This window comes from Mobula birostris, chromosome 12 (genome assembly GCF_030028105.1).
Source record: "Mobula birostris isolate sMobBir1 chromosome 12, sMobBir1.hap1, whole genome shotgun sequence".
NCBI lineage: Eukaryota > Metazoa > Chordata > Chondrichthyes > Myliobatiformes > Myliobatidae > Mobula > Mobula birostris.
The window spans coordinates 29,107,223-29,128,929 of NC_092381.1; the positions used below are offsets into that span (position 1 = coordinate 29,107,223).

A 21,707-nucleotide genomic window follows, 5' to 3' on the forward strand; every position below is an offset into this window, starting at 1 on the left:
TATGCAAAAGGAGTTATGTTATCCTTGCTATGCAGAATGTATTTGTAAGATGAAGGAGAATGGTAATGACAGATGATGTCTCTAAGTATGATCTAAGGAGAAATAAGCCAATTTGTGGTCAAGAACAGCTAAATGCGCACTTTGCAAATTTGGGTGGAATGAACAGAGGTGACAGTGAGAGATGGAGAAGTGAGAGCTAAGAGAGAAGGCAAGGGGTGGTGCATTACGGTTTGATTGGCTTGACAGCATCAAAGGTGGAGATAACAGAGCAAATTAACATTTGTGGTTGCATTAGGACAAAAAAACTTAGAACATTACACCACAGTACATGCCCTAAGGCCCACAATGTTGTGCCAATCTTTTAAACTCCTCTAACAGCAATCTATCCTGTCCTTTCCACACATAAACCTCTATTTTTCTATTATCCATGTCCCTAAGAGTTTAATGGCCCTAATGTACCTGCCTCTACCACTACCCCAGGAAGCGTGTTCTACTCATCCATCACTTTGTGTAAAAATAAATAAATAAAATAAAAATAAAAACTTACCTCTGACATCTCTCCTATACTTCTCTCCAATCACCTTCAAATTATGTCCCCTCATATTAGCCATTTCTGCCCTGGGAAAAAGTCTTTGGCTCTCCACTTGATCTATGCCTCATCTCTATCAAGCCAAACCTTATCCATCTTCATTCCAAAGAGAAAAACCCTAGCTCACCCAAACTATCTTCCTAAAATGCCATCTAATCCAGAATTTGGAATTGTGATTGATCTTATAAAAGCTCATCTTGTGCGCTGGACTAAAGATGGTCAGATTCTCAGCAGTCCACTGTTTTTGTTTTAGTCTGCGAAGAAGGAAAATTTGGTCGCAATTGCCAAGAGGAGTGTACACCTCAAAAGCGCTGCAGTGGTTACAGGTTCTGTCTGCCCGATCCCTATGGCTGCTCTTGTGCTGCAGGTTGGCACGGGAAGAAATGCAATGAAGGTAGGTGCAGAAAATAATGTTCACTTTACCAAAGTGCCTTGAAGATTGTTATGCAGTGGAAGAAAGAAATATGATACTGAAGTGCTAAATTTCAGGTCAAGAAAACTGGGAGGGTGAAGTCTCAGGATTGTATAAAGCTGTAACAAACAAAATCTTTGCCTGATTGATCCAATGTATGATCCAAAGTTAAGCATGCACTCAAGGCATTGATGACAGCGATAAGCAAACAAAGAACCCTACCTGGCACCTTTCAGATTATTGTGGGGGGCTTCAATCAGGCTTGCTCAAAGAAATCTCTGGCCAATTATCATTCACATACCATCTGCAGCACCAAGGGTCCCCACAGACCTGACCACTACTATACTACGATAAGGAATGCCTACCGTTCCATGTCCAGGCCTCGTTGCAGAAAATTTGATAACTTAGCTGTCCTCCTACCTGCATGCAGGCAGAGGCTAAAGAGCAAGAGCCCCAGAAGTAAGGACAATGAAGAGGTGGTCACAGGAGGCAGAGGAGCAGCTACGGGATTGCTTCAAGTCAGTTGACAGGACCATGTGCACAGACTCGTCAGAGGAGCTGTATGAAGATGCCACAGCTGTCACAGACTTTGTAAACTCAGTCATGGATGAGTGTCTCTCCACAAAATCATTTAGAGTCTTTCCCAAACAGAAAAACTGGATGAACCAAGTGATATAGAACATAGAATAGTACAGCACAGTACAGGCCCTTCAGCCCACAATGTTGTGCTGACCCTTAAACCCTGCCTCCCATATAAACCCCCAACTTAAATTCCTCTATATACCTGTCTGGTAGTTTCTTAAATTTCACTAGTGTATCTACCTCCGTCACTGACTCAGGCAGTGCATTCTATGCACCAACCACTCTCTGAGTGAAAAACCTTCCTCTAATATCCCCCTTGAACTTCCCCCCCACCTTACCTTAAATCCATGTCCTCTTGTATTGAGCAGTGGTGCCCTGGGGAAGAGGTGCTGGCTGTCCACTCTATCTATTCCTCTTAATATCTTGTACACCTCTGTCATGTCTCCTCTCATCCTCCTCCTTCCCAAGGAGTAAAGCCCTAGCTCCCTTAATCTCTGATCATAATGCATACTCTCTAAACCAGGCAGCATTCTGGTAAATCTCCTCTGTATCCTTTCCAATGCTTCCACATCCTTCCTATAGTGAGGCAACCAGAACTGTGTCCACTTGGAGTATGGCCTAACCAGAGGGCGAGATCAATGGCATTCAGGTCTGGCAACTAAATAAAGTACAAGAGATCCAGGTATAACCTCCAGAAAGCCATCTCACATGTGAAGTGGCAATTCCATATGAAACTGGAATCACAGATAATGTTCGACAACTGTGGTAAGGCTTTAATGCTATCACCTCCTACAAAGTAAAACTAAGCAGCATGTAGTCTGAGACATCAAGGTTTTGCTCTTAGATGAGCTCGGTGCCTTGTGTTCAAGATTTAAGATTGTTTAATGTCCTTGTGTTCAAGATTTAAGATTGTTTAATGTCCTTTCCTGCACACGAATAAAGGAGAACTTGGAGTACTGTAACACAGGTCTGTGTCCAAAGCCCCCTGCTTTATTCCCTGTATACCCATGACTGTGTCGACACCCACAGTTCCAATTTGCTAATTAAATTTGCTGACGACACTACACTGATAATCTCAAATAATAATGAGGCAGCCTACAAAGAAGAAATCATCACCCTGACACAGTGATGTCAAGAAAACGACCTCTCCCTCAATGTCGCAAAAACAAAGGAGTTGGTTGTGGTCTACAGGAAGAATGGAGACAGATTAACCCCCATTGACATCAATGCGTCTGGGGTTGAGAGAGTGAACAGCTTTAAGTTCCTTGGCATAAACATCACTGAGGATCTCACATGGTCTGTACATACCGGCTGTCCGGTGAAAAAGGCACAACAGCGCCTCTTTCACCTCAGATGGCTGAAGAAATTTGGTATGGGCCCCCAAATCCTAAGGACTTTCTATGGGGGCACAATTGAGAGCATCCTGACTGGCTGCATCAGTTCCTAGTAAGGGAACTGTACTTCCCTCAATCGCAGGACTCTGCAGAGAGTGGTGTGGACAGCCCAGAGCATCTGTAGATGTGAACTTCCCACTATTCAGGACATTTACAAAGACAGGTGTGTAAAAATGGCCCAAAGGATCATTGGAGACCCGAATCACCCCAACCACAAACTGTTCCAGCTGCTACCATCTGGGAAACGGTACCGCAGCATAAAAGCCAGAACCAACAGGCTCCGGGACAGCTTCTTCCACCAGGACATCTGGCTGCCACAACTGTATTTCTGTTATACTGATTGTCCTGTTATACGTACTATTTATTATAAAGTAGTATGAATTGCACTTTTAGACAGAGATGTAACAAAAATTTTTACTCCTTGTGTATGTGAAGGATGTAAGTAATAAAGTCAATTCAATTCAATTGTTACTCCAGATGAATAACAATAATAATAAAATCTACAATAAATATAAAAGATAGCTGATATACATAAATTGATTGTATGCCCATAAAGTAATGTTAGGCTGCACATAAGGTGGCTTGCTGCAAATAATAAAACAGTGGAAGAGGTGCTGATCAGTCTTACTGCTTGGGGAAAGTCACTGTTTCTGAGTCTGGTGGTCCTGGCGTGGATGCTACTTAGCTTCCTCCTCGATGGAGTAGGTCAAGCGGTCCATGAGCAGGGCGTGTGTTATCCTTCGTGATGTTACTGGCAGTTTTCCAGCACCTTGACGACAGGTAGGCTGATGCCAGAGATGTGCTATAGAGCCTTCCTGTCTGCCGCAGTGCAGTTTCCTTACCAGGTAGTGGTGCTTGTCAGGATGCTCTCTGCTGCGTATCTGTAGAATGATGGGAGTACGGATGTGCTCTTTTTAGCCTCCTCAGAAAGCAGAGGCATTGGTTAGCCTTGTTGACTGTGTAGTTTGTGTTCTGGGACTCTAAGAGGTGTGTGATGTTCACTCTCGGGAGATTGAAACTGCTTACGGTTTCCACTGCTGTGCCACCAATGTAAAGGGGGGAGCATGTAAGTGTTGCGAGTTCTCTTGAAGTCTATAACCTTCCCCTTTGTCTTGCTGACCTTAAGGAAAAGCTTATTTACTTGCCACCAGGCCTCACTTTGGCCAATACAACATGGAAACATCTTTACAGACTCCTACAGCCCCTGGTGACCCTGTAATTTCAGGCTGATGTGAGAACATCCTTCACAAGGGTGAACCCATGGAATGTGCCTGGCTCAGATGGATTGCCTGACTGGGTACCCTGAAGACAGAGGCTGACCAACTGGCTGGAGTGTTCACTGATATCTTTAACCTCTTTGAACACTTAAGAAAGAAACCAGGAGGACTAAAAGAAGGCATGAGGTTGCTCTAGCAGACAGAGTGAAGGAGAATACTGAAGGATTCTGCAGATATGTTAAGAGCAAAAGGATTGAAAGCTCAGAATAGTAATCCATGTGTGGAGCCAAACAGATGGGGGGGGGGGGGGTCTTAAATGAATTTTTTGCATTTCTATTACTCGGCAGACCGATACAGTCTATAGAAGTGAGGTAAGATGACATCAACTTCATGGACTCTATACAGATTACAGAGGAGGAGGTGTTTGCTACCCTGAGGTAAATCAGGGTGGATAAATCCCCAGGACCTGACAAGGTGTTCTCTCGGTACCTACAGGAGGCAAGTGCAGAAATTGCCAGGACCCTAGCAGAGATATTTAAAGTATACTTAGCAACAGGAGAGGTGCCGGAAGATTGGAGGATAGCTAATGCCGTTCCACTGTTTTACAAAAAGCTCTAAGCATATACCAGGAAATTATAAGCTGGTGAGTTTGACATCAGTTATGAGAAAGTTACTGAAGTGCTTTCTTAGGAGCCGGATACATAAGTATTTAGGTAGACATGGACTGACTAAGGATTGTCAGCATAGCTTTGAGCATGTTAGGTCAAATCTAACCAACCATTTTTTTTTTTGAAAAGCCAAGTTTTTCAAGGAAGTTACCAGAAAGAGGATGGAGGCAAGGCAGTGGATGTTGTCTACATGGACTTTAGTAATGCATTTGACAAGGTCCTGAGGAGGCTGGTCAAGAAGATTCAGTTGCTCGGCATTCAGGATGAGGAAATAAATTGGATTAGACATTAGCTCCAACAAGTTGACAAGTGGAAGGCGAGACACGAGAAACTGCTGCTACTGGACTCTGGATCAGAAAACAAACCTCTGGAGGAGCTCAGCGGATCAGGCAATGTCTGTGAAGAGAAATAGGCAGTCACTATGCACTTGGGAGTGTTGTGGATAGTCTGGAGGGTTGTCAAAGGTTACAGCATGACATCGATAGGATGCAGAACTGGGCTGAGAAGTGGCAGATGGACTTCATCCCAGATAAGTGTGAAGTGGTTCATTTTGGTAGGTCAAATTTTAAGACAGAATATAGTATTAATAGTGAGACTCTTGCCAGTGTGGAGGATCAGCGAGATCTTGGGGTCTGTGTCCACAGGACACTCAAAGCTGCTGCACAGGTTGACAGTGTTGTTAAGAAGGCGTATGGTGTGTTGGCATTCATCAACCATGGGATTGAGTTCACGAGCCGTAAGGTAATGTTACAGCTACATAGGACCTTAGTTAGACCCTACTTGGAGTACTGTGTTCAGTTCTGGTCACATCATTACAGGAAGAATGTGGATACTATAGAGAAAGTGCAGAGGAGGTTTACAAGGATGTTGCCTGGCTTGGAGAGCATGTCTTACGAGAATAGGTTGAGTGAACTTGGCCTTTTCTCCTTGGAGCGATGGAGGATGAGAGGTGACCTGATAGAGGTGTATAAGATGATGAGAGGCACTGATCATGTGGCTGTTTCCCAGAGCTGAAATGGCTAACATGAGTGGGGGGGCATAGCTTTAAGGTGCTTGAAGGTAGATGGAAGGGGATGTCAGAGGTAAGTTTTTCACATGGAGAGTGGTGGGTGCGTGGAATGCACTGCCAGCAAAGGTGGTACAAGCTGATATAATAGGGTCTTTTAAGAGATTCATAGATAGGTACATGGAGCTTAAAAAAATAGAGGGCTATGTGCTAGGGAAATTCTAGACATTTTCTGGAGTAGGTTACATAGATGGCACAACATTGTGGGCTGAAGGATCTGTTATGTGCTGTAGATTTCTGTGTTTCTATGATATTTTATGCTGACATCCTTCACCTGGACTACAAGCTAGAGGGAAGATGGCAAGTATAGGTGGTGAGGAGGCAGGGTGATCCAAGAGCTGGCAAGTGGTAGGCAGATCCATGTGAGGAGGAAAGATAGATGAAGGAGAGAAGAGTGGAAAGAGTGACAGAGTCTGGGGTGTAGTAGACGGAGGCAACAAAGGGCTGCGAATAATGAAATCTGATGGGAAAGAAAGTTGGGGAATGAAACCAACTAAGGGAAGTGGGATGGGCAGATGGGCACAGCAGTGGGGAGAGAGGCCCAGTGAAAGGACTGTGGCTCATGGACAGATGGAGTGGGTGAAAGGGGGGATCCAGGTGCTAGTAGGAGGGTGAGTGAAGGAGGAATTTGGTAGATCAGGAGGAGAGAGAAAGGGGACAGAGTGGCTAAAATTGGAGGGGCCGTGATGAGGGCAGGAGGTTAGGCATGCTTCAGCTTGCCTTGTTGTTTAGACATAGTCCATAAGACATAGGAGCAGAATTAGACCAATCAGCCTATTGAGTCTTCTCGACCGTTTGATAATGACTGTTTTATTTTCCCTCTCAACCCTAATTTCCTACCTCCCCCCCCCCATCCTGTAACTTTTGTTGCCCTTGCTAATTAAGAAACTATCAAAGTCCACTTTAAATATACCCAATGACTTGGCCTCCACAGCCACCTGCAGAAATGAATTCCTCAGATTCACCATCCTCTGGCTCAAGAAAGTTCACTTCATCTCCGTTCGACAGAGGCATCCTATGTTCTGAGGCTGTGCCCTCTGATTCTAGGCTCCCCCACTATTGAAAACATCAGTATTTGATGGGCTTCAGTGAGATCCCTCTCTCCCCACTCCCCGGTTTGTGCCAAGTGCAGGTGAAGCATTCACTGGCCGATCAGACTACTTTTTCCCTTTGAACTGTGGGTCTACCTGTTCCGCAGGGCACACGAACAAAGGCCAAGTAAGTTCCGACTCAAAATAGAGCTTTGTCCTTGCATCGAGTGTGGAACTTCTGATCTAATACCTGACTGTGGTACAAATGCTAATATTCTTATTTGCATAGATGCAAAATGAATCGGCAAGGTACATTTGCCCAAATCCTTTGGAAAGGAACCATGTCTGCAGAGGAGAGTGTAGTGAAAGCCAAACTTTCATTCATTAGGAGTTTGATAAGAATAATAGTAACATATCATATCAGGAAAAGAGCAAAATGCTGCCTGGTATTCAAGCCAACTTTTTGCATAAAGTTAGCTATCAAGTGTTGGCACCTTATGTGTGTAACCTCTCCAAAGCTGTCTGGTCAGTCTAGTTTGAAAACCTGTTTATTCAGCCTCAGTGAATGTTAAATGCCAAGAATGTCGATTAGTTTTTCAAATGAGAAACTAAACTGGGGCTACATCTGTTCTCTCAGGTGGATATTAAAGATCCCATCACTGTTTTCAAGAGTCATCACTGGTGCTCTGGCCAATATTCATCCCTCAATCAGTATTCAAGACTGTGTATTGTCATTCTTAGTGCATGACTGTAAAGGAGAACAAAAGGATTGTTACTCTGGATCTGATGCAACACAATGAGCATTAAAATTTATTAAAAAAAACAAAAAAAATACAGGTATAAAAGCAATCCAATAAAACATAATGAACAAGGAATTGTTTCAGTGTGGCCATATATACATAAGGTGTGTGTGTGTGTGTATGTATACACATATATACACACACACACACACACACACACACACACAGTTGATAGTGCGATCTTTCAAGTTGAGATAATGTTCTCCAAAGGGTGCAGGGTGGATATGTGTAAGTGGTGGCTGTGATTGGTGGTTGATAATAATGGACATAAGGAGGAAGGCAGCAAAAAGGAAATTATATAGACCAGTTAGCCCGACCTCAGTGGTTGGGAAGATGTTGGAGTCAATTGTTAAGGATGAGGTTATGGGGTACTTGGTGACACAGGACAAGATAGGACAAAGTCGACATGATTTCCTGAAGGGACAATCTTGCCTGATTAACCTGTTGGAATTCTTTGAGGAGCTTACAAGTAGGATAGATAAAGGGTATGCAGTAGATGTTGTATATTTGGACTCTCAGAAGGCCTTTGACAAGGTACCACACATAAGGCTGCTTATCAAGTTAAGAGCCCATGGTATTATAGGAAAGTTACTAACATGGTGAGAGTTTTGGCTGATTGGTAGGAGGCAGAGATTGGTAATAAAAGGATCCTTGTCTGGTTGGCTGCTAGTGACTAGTGGTGTTCCGCAGGGGTTGGTGTTGAGACTGCTTTTTATGCTGTATATCAATGATTTAGATGATGGAATAGATGGCTTTGTTGCCAAGTTTTCAGATGATACAAAGATTGGTAGAGGGGCAGGTAGTGTTGCAGAAACAGGTAGGCTGCAGAAGATTGGACAGATTGGGAGAATGGGCAAGAAAGTGGCAAATGAAATATAATGTTGGAAAATGCATGGTCATACACTTTGGTAGTAGAAATAAATGTGCAGACTATTTCCTAAACGGGGAGAAAATCCAAAAATCTTGGAGTCCTTGTGTGGTGCACCCGAAAGGTTAACTTGCAGGTTCAGTCAGTGGTGAGGAAGGCAAATTCCATGTTAGCATTTATTTCAAGAGGTCTTGAATACAAGAGCAAGGATGTGATGCTGAGGCTTTATAATGCACCCATGTTTCTCATTGTGGGTTGTCTAGGACAAGAGGGCACAGCCTCAGGGTAGAGGGGTGTCCACTTAAAACAGATGCAGAGAAATTTCTTTAGCTAGGTGATGGTGAACTTGTGGAATTTGTTACCACGTGCAGCTGTGGAGGCCAAGTTTTTTGGGTGTACTTAAGGCAGATAGTGACAGGTTCCTGATTGGACACAGCATCAAAGGTTACGGGGAGAAGGCCGGGAAATGGGGTTGAGGAAGGGAAAAAATAGATCAGCCATGATTGAATGGCAGAGTGGATTCAATGGCCTAATTCTGCTCTTATGTCTCACAGTCTTATAAGGTTAGCTTATATACGTAGTCTGACTGTATGTATATAAGATGATTCTTGGTCCACAAGTGTCTGTGTATAAGGTGACTCTGACAGGAAATGATGAAGTGACAAAATTTGACTTGGCAAGAGGAACTCTTCCAGATAGTTGCAGGGCATTTGTTTAAATGCGGGTCATTATCACATTGTTGTTTGTGGGAGATAGCTATGGGCATATTAGTCCATGCACTTCCTTATACTGTGGATTCTGGTATTGGGACACATTGGGACCAGCACATTTTGGCCCAATTAGCCAGTTCAAAGGTATAAAAAAGACAAAATACCATTTAACTAAGTAACAATTTGTGTATTTACATGAAATACATGAGAAATTAGAACACTACCAATATCTCTACAGTACTTTAAAACTGTGTATTTGTTTCAAATAGTTAGCGACAGAGGACTTCATCTGCTGTGTTCTTTTGATTGACTTTAAATGAATAAAATCAGTGCAAGCACCTAGTGCAGATAATGGACCACCTTCATACAATGCTTTAGACAACTGCATCCTCCAAATCTTCATTTTCATTGTACATTCAAAATTATTGTCGATACCTTCATAACTCCTAACTTACTGAAATAGTGAATTTGTTTCATTTTCACTCCTGGCTATTTCCACCATCTCCAAGCCTGAATGCTTGAAACAACAGTGAGCAAAACAGTTCTGAGTTGTTTTACTGTTTATTTCTCTCCAAGTAAAATCACTGCTTTTTGAACACAAAGAGACACTATTTAAAATCTGATCACTCTGAGCACAGTGTAGTGTACAACGGCCATGCAAATGCATGTGACTGACACTAGTTAGAAACTACGAACAAGAGAAAATCTGCAGATGTTGGAAATCCAAGCAACGTACACAAAGGGTCTTGGCCGAAACATCAACAGTACTATTTTCCATTGATGCTGCCTGGCCTGCTGAGTTCCTCCAGCATTTTGTGTGTATTGCTAGTTAGAAACTGTTTGACAACATTCTCCTGCCCTATTTAAGGAGCATTGTGCCCCAAATTAACAAAGGGAATCCTGGTAGTTTCTCAATTTAGTTTTTGGTCTTTAAAGTTCAAAGTCAATTTGTTATCAATGTACGTATATGTCACCGTGTACAACCCTGAGATTTGTTTTCTTGCGGGTGTACTCAATAAATCCAATAAGCATAATAGAGTCAACTTTAAGAATTGTCCCAAATAAACAGCCGGCCCTATTAACTGATGGCCCAGTTAACCGGAATCCATTACAATAGTGACCAGCAATTGGCTGTGAAGAGCAACACTCACAACACCCTGGAGGAACTCAGCAGGTTGGGCAACATTCGTGGAAAAGATCAGTCGGCATTTCGGGCCCGAACCCTTCGTCAGGACCGAAGAGGGAAGGGGCAGAGGCCCTATAAAGAAGGTGGGGGGAGGGTAGGTTCCTGGTGAAAAACCAGTAGGGGAAATGATAAAGGGGTGGGGGAGGGAAAGCAGGGAGGTGATAGGCAGGAAAGGTGAAGAAGGAATAGGGGAAAGCATAATAGGTAGTGGAAGGAGGCGGAACCATGAGGGAGATGATAGGCAGTTGGGGGAGGGGGCAGAGTGAAACTGGGATGGGGAAGGGAGGAGGAGGGAATTACCGGAAGTTGGAGAATTCAGTGTTCATACCAAGGGGCTGGAGACTACCCAGATGGTATATGAGGTGTTGTTCTTCCAGCCTGAGCTTAGCCTCATCATGGCAGTAGAGGAGGTCATGTATGGACATATCCGAATGGGAATGTGAAGCAGAGTTGAAGTGGGTGGCTACTGGGAGATCCTGTCTGTTGTGGCGGACGGAGCGGAGACGTTCGACGAAACGGTCCCCCAATCTGCGTCGGGTTTCACCGATGTAGAGGAGGCCGCACCGGGAGCACCGGATGCAATAGATGACCCCAACAGACTCACAAGTGAAGTGTTGCCTCACCTGGAAAGTGGCAAGAGAGGAGGTGTAGGGACAGGTGTAGTACTTGCGCTTACAGGGATAAGTACCGGGTGGGAGATCTGTGGGGAGGGACGTGTGGACCAGGGAGTCGCGGAGGGAAGGATCCCTGCGGAAAGCGGAGAAGGATGGGGAGGGAAAGATGTGCTTGGTGGTGGGGTTCCCAGCACCCGCAGATTATTTTGTGTTACGAACTGGCTGTGAAAAGCTTAGTGATGTCCTGAGGGTTTAATAAGAGCTGCTATTCATATACAAGTCTTCCTGAGAAGATGGAGCGAGGAGGTCTTATCCTGCATATCAAGCACATCAGTGAACTTGAAAGCATTAATCATGCAACAATGATAGGATTTCCCTTAATATACCTAAGCACCAATGTTCACTGGCCACTGGAATGGAAATGTTCAAGATAGTGTTTGTACAGCGGTTCCCTCTGGCACAAACTCAAACAGAACAGAAAAGAAAAACTTCATTTTTGCAATGACAACTGCACTATTTGAGTCTAGACAAAGAGTCTCAACCTGCCCACTGCTTTCCAGCAGCATTTTTGTTTCCTGCACTGTGCAGGAGTCTGGAAGGTGTCCCAGATTTCAATTCAGCTGAGAGACGCACAACACTGCAGATGTTAGAGCAATGAGAAATCTGCTGCAGGAACTCAGTAGATCAAGCAGCATCTGCGCAGGGAAATGATTTGATCAAGTTTCAAATCAAACCCTGCAAACGGATATTGAATTCAGTCCTAATGACGGGTCTCGGCCCGAAACACTGACTGTTAGTTCCCCTCTGGCTGACTTGCTCCATTATTTTAGGTGTTGTTTATTTAATTCAGGTACTCCTTTTTTTTAATTCAGTTGTTTACTGCAAGAAGGAATTAGATTATGAGGACACTCAGTCCTCATTTATTGTCATTTAGAACTGCATGCTTAAAAAATGATACAATGTTCCTCCAGTGATATCACAAAAAAACAGGACAAGCCGAAGACTAACACTGACAAGACCACATAATTATAACATATAGTTACAACAGTGCAAAACAATACCATAATTTGATGAAGAGCAGACCATGGGCACGGTAAAAAAAAGTCTCAAGTCTCGATCGACTCCGATAGTCCCCGATAGCAGGCGGCAAAAAGGGAGAAACTCTCCCTGCCACAATCCTCCAAGCACTGACAACTGCTGATGCCTGGAAGCACCCGACAGCCAACTCTGAGTCCGCCCGAAAACTTCGAGCCTCCGACCAGCCTCCCGAGCACCACCCTCTGTTGAGCACCTTCGACCTCGCCCTGGTCGCTGAAACAGGCAATTAGAATTATTAACTGTACAGGTTTAAAGTCAAAATAAATATATTATTGAGGCACGTGCATGTCACCATGTAGTACCCTGTTATCCATTTTCTTGCAGGTATTTACAGGAAAATTAAAAAATGCAATAGTATTTATGAAAATTATACATAAAGACTGACAAATAACCAATGTGCAGAAGAAAGCGAATTGTGCAAATTAAAAATTTTTTAAATAGTTTCAATATTTCCATTTAATATCAAAAAAATGTATGCAATATACAACCTGAAATTCTTGTTCTTCACAGGCATTCATGAAAACAGGAGAGTGCCCCAAAGAATTAGAGTAACACCGTTAGAACCCCAAAGCCCCCTACTTCTCCCCACCCACACATACAAGCAACAGTAAAGCAACAACCCTCCCCCAACCCCAATTACTTCAGCAAAAAAAGCATCAACACCCTCCACCCACCAAGCAAGCAATAGCAAAGCCCCCAAGAGAGAATATGATCAGCAGTACAACAAAAACTAATTGTTTACCTGACAATTCGCAGTGAGAGGGGAGGCTTAACAAAACAACTCGCTGATTTGTGATGAGAGAGTCAATCGCATCGCTTCCACCCCCCCCCCCCCCACCACCCGAGTTCTCCGACTCGAGAATCGGTAACAAACTCTTCCGCACCAACGTGAGAGAGAGAGAGAAAGAAAGAGAAATAACGGTGAGAACATGAATATGTAGAATGCTGGAAAGTGAGGCTGTCTGTTTCATGAAAGGAAGTTCCCTGGGCAAACATTGGGTATGAAGTGCATTTAGCATTTCATCTGTGATCCCAGCAGCAGAGCAGAGGGTCAGGTGTGATTCCTGGTCATTTCTGGTTTCCCGGGTGCAGTGTGCAGTTATAGAAACAACTAATACACAAAGTGTTGGTGATAGATCACTGCAAAATGATCTGCCAAAGGCACCTGTAGTTTAGACCATAAAATCATAGAGTCATAGAGTGCTGCGGCTCAGGAGCTATCCTTTGGCCCATCTAGTCCATGCTGAATTATTATTCTAAAGCAATCCTATTTATACACTTGTAGCTGCACTAAGTGAATATGACTGTTATCTTTAATGGCAAAGAGGTTGTGATCTAAGATGTTCTTTTTTGGCTTGACCTAATTAAAGTATGTTCTCAGTTTGTAGCCCAAACACCTATGGACCTGAATGTAGGCTGAAATGTCAGTGTCAGAATGGAGCAGAATGTGATCGATTCCGTGGGTGTAAATGCACAGCCGGATGGCGCGGCCTAAACTGTGAGAAATCAGGTATCAGACATTGTGTGCAATACGCGTGTAAAGGTGCTTAGAAAGGCATGTGTGTGTGCGCGCATGCGCATGAGTGCTTGCATGTGCTTTTCTTGGAATGCGCATATGTATGTACTTTCTTTGAAAAAGTGGTTGTTTGTTCCAGAGAGCACTGCATCTTTAAAAAATGATTTTCTTTTCACTTCAATTTGAGATTATCAACAAGCATGCAATATATATATGTGTGTGTGTGCAAGATTTAAATAACCTTGATTCAAAGTTCAAAGTAAATTTATTATCAAAGTACATATATATCATCATATACTACCTTGAGATTGATTTTCTTGCAGGCATTCAAAGTAGAATCAAGAAATACAAAAGAATCAATGAAAAACTACACATAAACAATGACTGACAAACAACCAAAGTGCAAAAGACATTGATTCATCACCCATTAGTGTTCACTATTCCATGATTTACTCAATAGTATTGAAATAAAATTTTGTTAATGGGCGAGAAGTCCTTCTGAAAATTTCCATTCCTGGCCTGGCTTTAGGTTTGGTTAAAATAGCTCTAGACTAACAATTCAGTGGAGTGTGTGCCAAAATCCCAGCTCAACTGCAGTTTGACAAGATTCAAATCTTACAATTTTTAAATCTAGAAAGAGAAGTCAGAGTTATCAGTAAAAGTGACAAAATGCCCAACAGATTTACCTGTGTCCATTAGGTGGAGCCTGTATGGTGTGGTCCCCAGAGTGTCACTGTTCGTTCTTAACTGCCTTTGGGGTGGCATTCTGGAAATACTCAACAGGTCAGGCAGCAGAATTGATGCCAGACCTGAAACGCTAACTGTTTCTCTTTTCTACGGATGCGGCCTGACCTGATGAGTTTTTTTCCTGCATTTCTTGTTTTTATTTCAGGCTTCTGGCATCATCAGTACCTTTCTGAAATTCATTGGCAAGCAGCTAAATTTATTTATATATTTGTTTATTTATTGAGATACAGCACGGAACAGGCCCTTCTGGCCCTTCGAGCTGTGCCACACAACAATCCCCCAATTTAATCCGAGCCTAATCACGGGACAGCTTACAATGACCAATTAACCTGTCCACCGGTATGTCTTTGGACTGTGGTTGGAAACCGGAACGCTTGGAGGAGGGCCACACTGATGTGGGGAAAGCGTTCAAGCTCCTGACAGGCAGTGGCGGGTATTGAACTCAGATTGCCTGTACTGTAAACCATTGTGCTAACCTTTATGCTACTGTATAGTGTCGAGTCTCTCTGTGATTCTGACAGAAGGTCCACCACACCCATCATCTTCTCTGAACACTTCGAACTGAGTGGAAGGTTAAATGGCAGTTTTGCCAGCTAAGCCCATGTTCCCACAACAAGTACAAGGAGAAATGCCAAAAAGTAAATGATCTTGTTCCTGGAGCGGTCAGGATTTTGGAAATGCTCGAAACATTGACAGTGATGACTTCCATATATTAGCTTGTGCACTTGGTAGAATTTTCACTACCTGATAAGTAAACTGTGATCTATTTAGAGATATTTAGTAATATTTGGCTGGTTTTTTGTTTTCCCTTTGAAGATCACATTCCTAAGATACTGGACACATTTACCGAAGTTGAATTGAACCTCAAGTCAAGTCCCATAATGAGATGTTCTGCTTCAGCTATACCATTACCCATCAATGGAGAAATACAGATCCGTAAGCCAACCAATGTAATTCTAAAGGTGAGTTTTCTAAGAAGCAGTTCTCTCGTTTGTAGACGTTGCAAGCCCGAGTTAAAGATTAAAGAGACGTTAGCTTTATTTGTCACATGTACATTGAAACATACAGTAAAATGAGTCATTTACATCAACGATCAGTGCAGTGCGAGAATGCGCTGAGGAAATGTCATCATGCTTCCAGCGCCAACGTAGCATGCTCGCGTTTTACTAAGTCGTACGTCTTTAAAATATGGGAGGTCACCAGAGCACCTAGAGGAAATGAACACACATCACCGATGCTGGCCCTGTAAAGATTTACACCACTGTCCACCCAAGAATAGCTCAGGAGATTGTTGCCACATTTTTTAAACAAATAAAATCAACAACTTATTGATTATTTTTTTCAAAACTAATAAGAATTCTTACAATCACAATATGACAGAGAATTGCACTGAATTTCACAAACCCTTCAGTCCTGTATCTGTGTGTTACTGATAACGCCTCACACGTATCTCTTCTCACCGCACTTCATTGCTCATTATCAACACATCCAGAGGAGTGTGAGCCATGCACTCAGTGGTCAGATATTGAAGGATAAGGGCTACAGGAAGATCTTGAGGAAAGACTGTACTCCATGCAAACAGCAGATACAAGGAAGAGGCCTGTGATCTGTATAGACAACAGCATGACCTTTGGAGGGAAGTCTTTCAGAACTGGATATACTAACTTTTCATAGGTCCAAACAGTAGAAGTAAAAGCAAAGGTAGTCGAAGTCATCACCATCATGATGTGCCATGTCATAAAATACAGGCAATCATGGTCTCATGGCCATGATTGCTCTTGGCAAATTTTTCTGCAGAAGTGGCTTGCCATTGCCTTCTTCTGGGTAGTGTCTTTACAAGATGGCTGACCTCAGCCATTTTCAATGCTCTTCAGAGATTGTCAGTAGAGCATAACCAGGACTTGTGATATGAACCAGTTGCTCATATGAGTTGAAGTAAGATTAAGGTTAATTAATGGTTTTTGAGATTTTTTCAAAATCACCAAAGTTGGGCATTACAGAATGAAAACAAACACTTTGGTCCAATGAGTTCCCTCTGATCATCAACCAAACATTTATACTAATTCTACACGAATCCTTTTCTTTATTCTCCCCACATTCTCATCAACTGCCCCAGATTCTACTATTTATCTGCACGGTGGAGGCAGCTCATAGTGTCCAATTAACCTACTACTCTGCACCTCCTTAGGATGTGGAAGGAAACCAGACTACCCGGAGGAAACTACGAGGTCACAGGAGTGCAAGCAAACTCTCTCTTTTGAACCCAGGTCTCTGGTGCTTTGGTAGCTGTGCCTCTCGGCCACCCAATTCTTTTCAGGAAGACTAATGTGCTTTACTGCTATAGAAATACCTTTAAAGTAGTTTCCCAAGGGTCCTGTATAACTGAAGTCAGAAATAGGCATGAAGAAGCTGGGGTAAAATAAATGCAAGGGAATACTCTGCTGGCTTTATGGTAAGACTCGCTGAAGAAACAACAGTTTGATTTCAGGGGCAAACTGCTTATCGAATTACCTATTATGATAATCACACCTCCCATTTCGTTCATACACCTATCACAATGTTGTGCTGCTACGTCCGAGAAAGGCTACGTATGATTGGATTTGGAATAAGAGTAGGGAATTCTTGTCTGGTCCAGCCAATATCTATTCCTCAATATCCCATTATTGTATGTTGGTGGCAAATCACTTCTGGAAACTCCCAAAGTTCAAAGTAAATTTATTATATATACGTCACCATGTACTACCTTGTGATCCATTTTCCTGCGGGCATTCACTGTAGAACAAAGGAATACTGCAGAATCAACAACAAACTACACATAAGCAAAGACAGACAACCCAATGTGCAAACAAAGACAAACTTTATACACACATATACACATACACACAGCACCTTGTGAAAGTATTCAGCCCCCCACAAAAAAAATATCTTTGCCCTTAAAGAATTTGCAAAACATCACTAGAAGATACTGTAAAGATGCGGAAGAAGGTCTTGTGATCGGATGAGACTAAGGTGAACTTTTTGGCTTCATGACTAAGTGTGGCATAAATCTAATACTTTGCATCAGCCAGGTAACATCATCCTTGCTGTAAGGAATGGTAGAGGTAACATCAGGCTCTGGGGGTGCCTTTCAGCAGCAGGCACTGGAAATCTGGTCAGGATTGATGGGAAGATGAATGCAATTAGGTGCAGGGAAATCCTGGATAAAACCCTACTAGTCTCTGCAAGAAAGCTTAAACTGTGGAAGAAGTTCGTTCTTCGGTAGAACAATGACCCAAAGCACATTGCCAGAGCAGCCATGGAGTGGCATTAAATGAAGAAAATTAATGGCCTTCAATGGCCCAGTCAGAGTCCTGACCTTAACCCGATCAAACATCTTTGGCAAGACCTCCAGATTGCTGTCCACTGCTGCTTCCCCACTAACTTGGCACAACGTGAGTAATTCTAGGAGGAATGGGAAAATCTTAATGTGATGGAACATTAAGATGCAAAGCTAATAGGGACTTTTCCAAAAAGACTACTGGCTGTAATAGCTGTGAGAGATGGCTCAACTAAGTAGTGAGCAAAGGTGGGGGAGTGAGGGGAATGCTTTTGAACTGCTGCAATTTCAGATTTAAAATTTTTAGTTTTTCATGCTTTACAGTTTTCCCTGGTTTTGGGGCTCAACTGTGTGGGGGGAAAAATGAGAATGTGATTCAGAAATAAAAATTCTCAGTTAAATTGATCAAAATCCTTGGTCGTAATACTCATTTATGTGAACAAAGGTTTGGGGGTGGGAGGGGGGGCTGAATACTTTTACAAGGTACTGTAAGTAAATAATGCTGAAAATGAGTTGTAGAGTCCTTGAAAGTGAGCCCATGGGTTGTGGAATCAGTTCAGAGTTGAGGTGAGTGAAGTTACTCACTGTGGTTCAGGAAGCTGATGTTTGTAGGGTAATGACTGTCCCTGAGCCCGGCAGTGTGGGATGCAAGGGTCCTGTGTCACCTTCCCAAAGGCAGTGGTGAGAAGAGAGCATGGCATGCATGGTGTTGGTCCTTTACAATGGATCCTGCTTTTCGGTGGCAGTGCTGCTTGTAGTTGTGCTCAATGGTGTCTCTCCCTTTACCTTTCTTTCCCCTGCCCCCAATTCATCCTTTTGCCTTGTTTTCTCTCGTTTCTTAATTACTGTCCTCTCATTTTCTCTCCTCCTCTGCCCTTTCCCCTCTCCTCCCTTCTCCATCTCTCTCCTTCTCTCCTCTGGCTCATTCCCTCTCTCTCCAAAACACTGGAAAGTAGTTGGTGAATCAAATAAGCAAAGGTGCCTTATTAAACGAAAGAAAGACATACAGTGCGGGATTGTATCCTTACTGTGGCTTACTTGTAAAGTGGCAAACTGATTCCACTCAGTTCTACACTGAAACATAGAGTTCAACCTATATAAATAATAGCACAATCTCTTTGCTCTGCTAAGAACATAAGAACAGACAGAAATACAGAAGCAGGAGAAGGCCATTCAGCCCGCGTGGCCGGTTTTCTGTCCACTAAAATTATGGCTGATATCTTACCTCACTATTGCTTTCCTGCACAACCTCATGTCCTTTATTTCCCTGAAGTTACATGTCTGTTTTAGTTCAGTCTAAAAATCGGTTACTCGCAATAAAAAAAAGTTTGTAGATTCTGCTGGACCTGATGAGTAGTCATTTTAAAACCTTTATTTCCTTAATATTCAAAAATCTATTGATAAACACTGTACTTAATATCCTCAGCAACTGGATATCACTGACTGTTGGGTACAGAATTTCAAAGATTCATTGTACGCTGACTGAATTATTTTTGTTCTATCTTAATTCAGTAGCACGACTCAAGTCACACTCCCCACAACACCGAACCATCTTTGTTTTCTGTCAGAGCCAGACATGACTCCAGGCCAGTATATTACCCCAGTTCTACAGTATGTACTCTAATCTTCTATGAAGAAGGTGTAGGCTGTTTAAATGGTTTTGGCAAGGACTAGATAGGCTGAAGGACCTGTTTCTGTGCTGTACTTCTTGATACCCTTTGACTTTGGGTTTGCCACCCTACTGAAAGCCTTCTGAAAGTCCAAATCAGCACACCCACTGGTTCCCTTTCTGACAACACACATCAAAGTTGCTGGTGAATGCAGCAGGCCAGGCAGCATCTCTAGGAAGAGGTACAGTCAACGTTTCAGGCCGAGACCCTTCGTCAGGACTTTCTGAGTTCTGTTCTATACAATCTCGGGTATCTCTACAAATTTTTTAACATGTAATTTCCCTCTCGTCATTACATCCTAACTCTGCCAAGTCCCTTTTTTCTACGTGCCTTGCTACCTATTCCTGAACAACTGATTCAGGAGTTTACCTATGCTGGCATCAGGCGAAGTGATCTGTATTTCTCAGAATTCTCTCTCCCTCTTTTTTTATATAGTAACATGACATTTGCTGTCTTGTGACCTGTGAGAGCCATTTTAGAATCTATGGAATTTTAAAAGATGACAGCTGGTGCATTCTCTACCTGCGCAGCCATTTTGTTCAAAACCTCACTGACAGTGATGTAGCCTGTTAGAATACTGTCCACAGCATATCTGTAGAAACTTGTGAATGTCTTTGGTGACATACCTAATCTCTCAAACTCCTCATGTAATATGCCGCTGTTATGCCTTCTTTGTAGCTGCACCGATGTTAGGTCCAGATTAATTTCTCAGTTGTTTGGGTAAGATTCCCCTCCAGAAAAAAAATCCCCACCGTTGATTTATTGCATTTTGCCATCCCTGCTTCTTTAAAGAAACTGCAATCTTTAAATAAGACCTCGCCTTCCTGGCCCTGCATCAGACAGCTTGCCTCCGATTGTATCCCAAGCTTTCTCTGGGTCTGCAGTGTGTGATCAATAACTTACCCAAGTTCACCATCATGTGGTATAAACACCATATACTGTGGTAAGGTCCAGAGAGGGAACCTGCCTGACAGTTTTCTCTTTATCCCTAAGAAAAAGTATTTTAGCCTGTTCAAGGCATTTTCCTGCATCAATCCAGGAAACACTGCAATAGGGAATGAACATGCATGTCTTTACTCAATGCTGTGTTTCCTCAAACAAAGTAAATTGATAAAAATCCAAATTTCCCCTTGTTTATTGAATGTTATGAACTGGACAATCTATTCTCATTGCATTAAAAACCTTTCCACTGGTATTTTGTACAAAAGGGATTAATTATTGTTTGGAATTCGGTATACGATAAAGTCAGTACGTTATCCAGTCGTCAAATATCAGAACTGACTTGAAGTGTCATTTGTGTTTTCATCTCAGGCAATGAAATCGATCATGCAAGGGAACCTAACTACTTCAGAATTCAAATTGCCGCAGGTCAGTCTACAGGATGAAGGTGTATGGGAGTGTGGGGTCAACACATCTACTGGCACTGACTCCAGGAAGTTCAAAGTCATCGTAAAAGGTAGGAGTTCCCAAAGGTTTAAACCTTTGGGCCTTGATATTCAGCTTTTTGCTGATGTGCAAGGTGGTGTAACATGTAATTACAGTTTATATAGCAACATTACCATAAACCTGACACTGCAAAACCAGGTCAAACCAACAGCGTCTCTAAGTGCCGCTGGTCTGTAAGCTACAAAAGAACAGAGAATCCTGTGATTTAGTGTTCCAGGTAGATCCAGTTAGGGAAAGGCACAGCACAACAGGGGCTACTGACTACAATGAGGGGGTGACCCGGTACACAGCACTAATATTAGAGAACCAGCAATCAGGGTTTAATTCCCTTCACTGTCTGTAAGGTAATTGTATGTTGAGGCTCCTCCTACATTCCAGGGACATATGGGTTAGTAAGTTCGATGGTTATGGTGTAGTAATTAGGTGTCGCAGCTTTGAAGGTCCGAAAGGACCTGTTACCATGCTCTGTCTCTAAATAAATTAAAAACAACAATCTATGCTAGTATATTAACCCCAGTGTCAAAACTCCAACTCAAATCTTTATCTGCAGCTTTCTAAAGTTTAAATATAACATATCTACTTGTTCTCCCATGTCTGATGTATCAAACATGATTTAATTTTCATATAATCATTTTGGCTCTGCCCAATCCTACTATTAATTTCCAGGTACCCTGCTACCCCCTTACTTAACTAAAGATTTTTGCAATTTCCCTACTGCTAATGTTAGGCTAAGCCATTTGTGGTTCCCCTTTTGCGCCCTGCTTCCTCCCTTAAACA

General features: G+C 42.7%; 1 protein-coding gene across 3 annotated transcripts in view; it reads left to right on the forward strand.

Annotated features, from left to right (window-relative positions):
* Positions 1-21,707, forward strand: part of tie1 (tyrosine kinase with immunoglobulin-like and EGF-like domains 1) — a 102,973-nt gene that overhangs the window by 38,554 nt on the left and 42,712 nt on the right. For all 3 annotated transcript variants that reach the window (XM_072273531.1, XM_072273533.1, XM_072273534.1), the window contains exons 6-9: positions 843-983; positions 13,617-13,745; positions 15,315-15,460; positions 20,796-20,940. In XM_072273531.1, the coding sequence (XP_072129632.1) occupies positions 843-983; positions 13,617-13,745; positions 15,315-15,460; positions 20,796-20,940 (561 nt within the window). The remainder of the gene's footprint in view (positions 1-842; positions 984-13,616; positions 13,746-15,314; positions 15,461-20,795; positions 20,941-21,707) is intronic.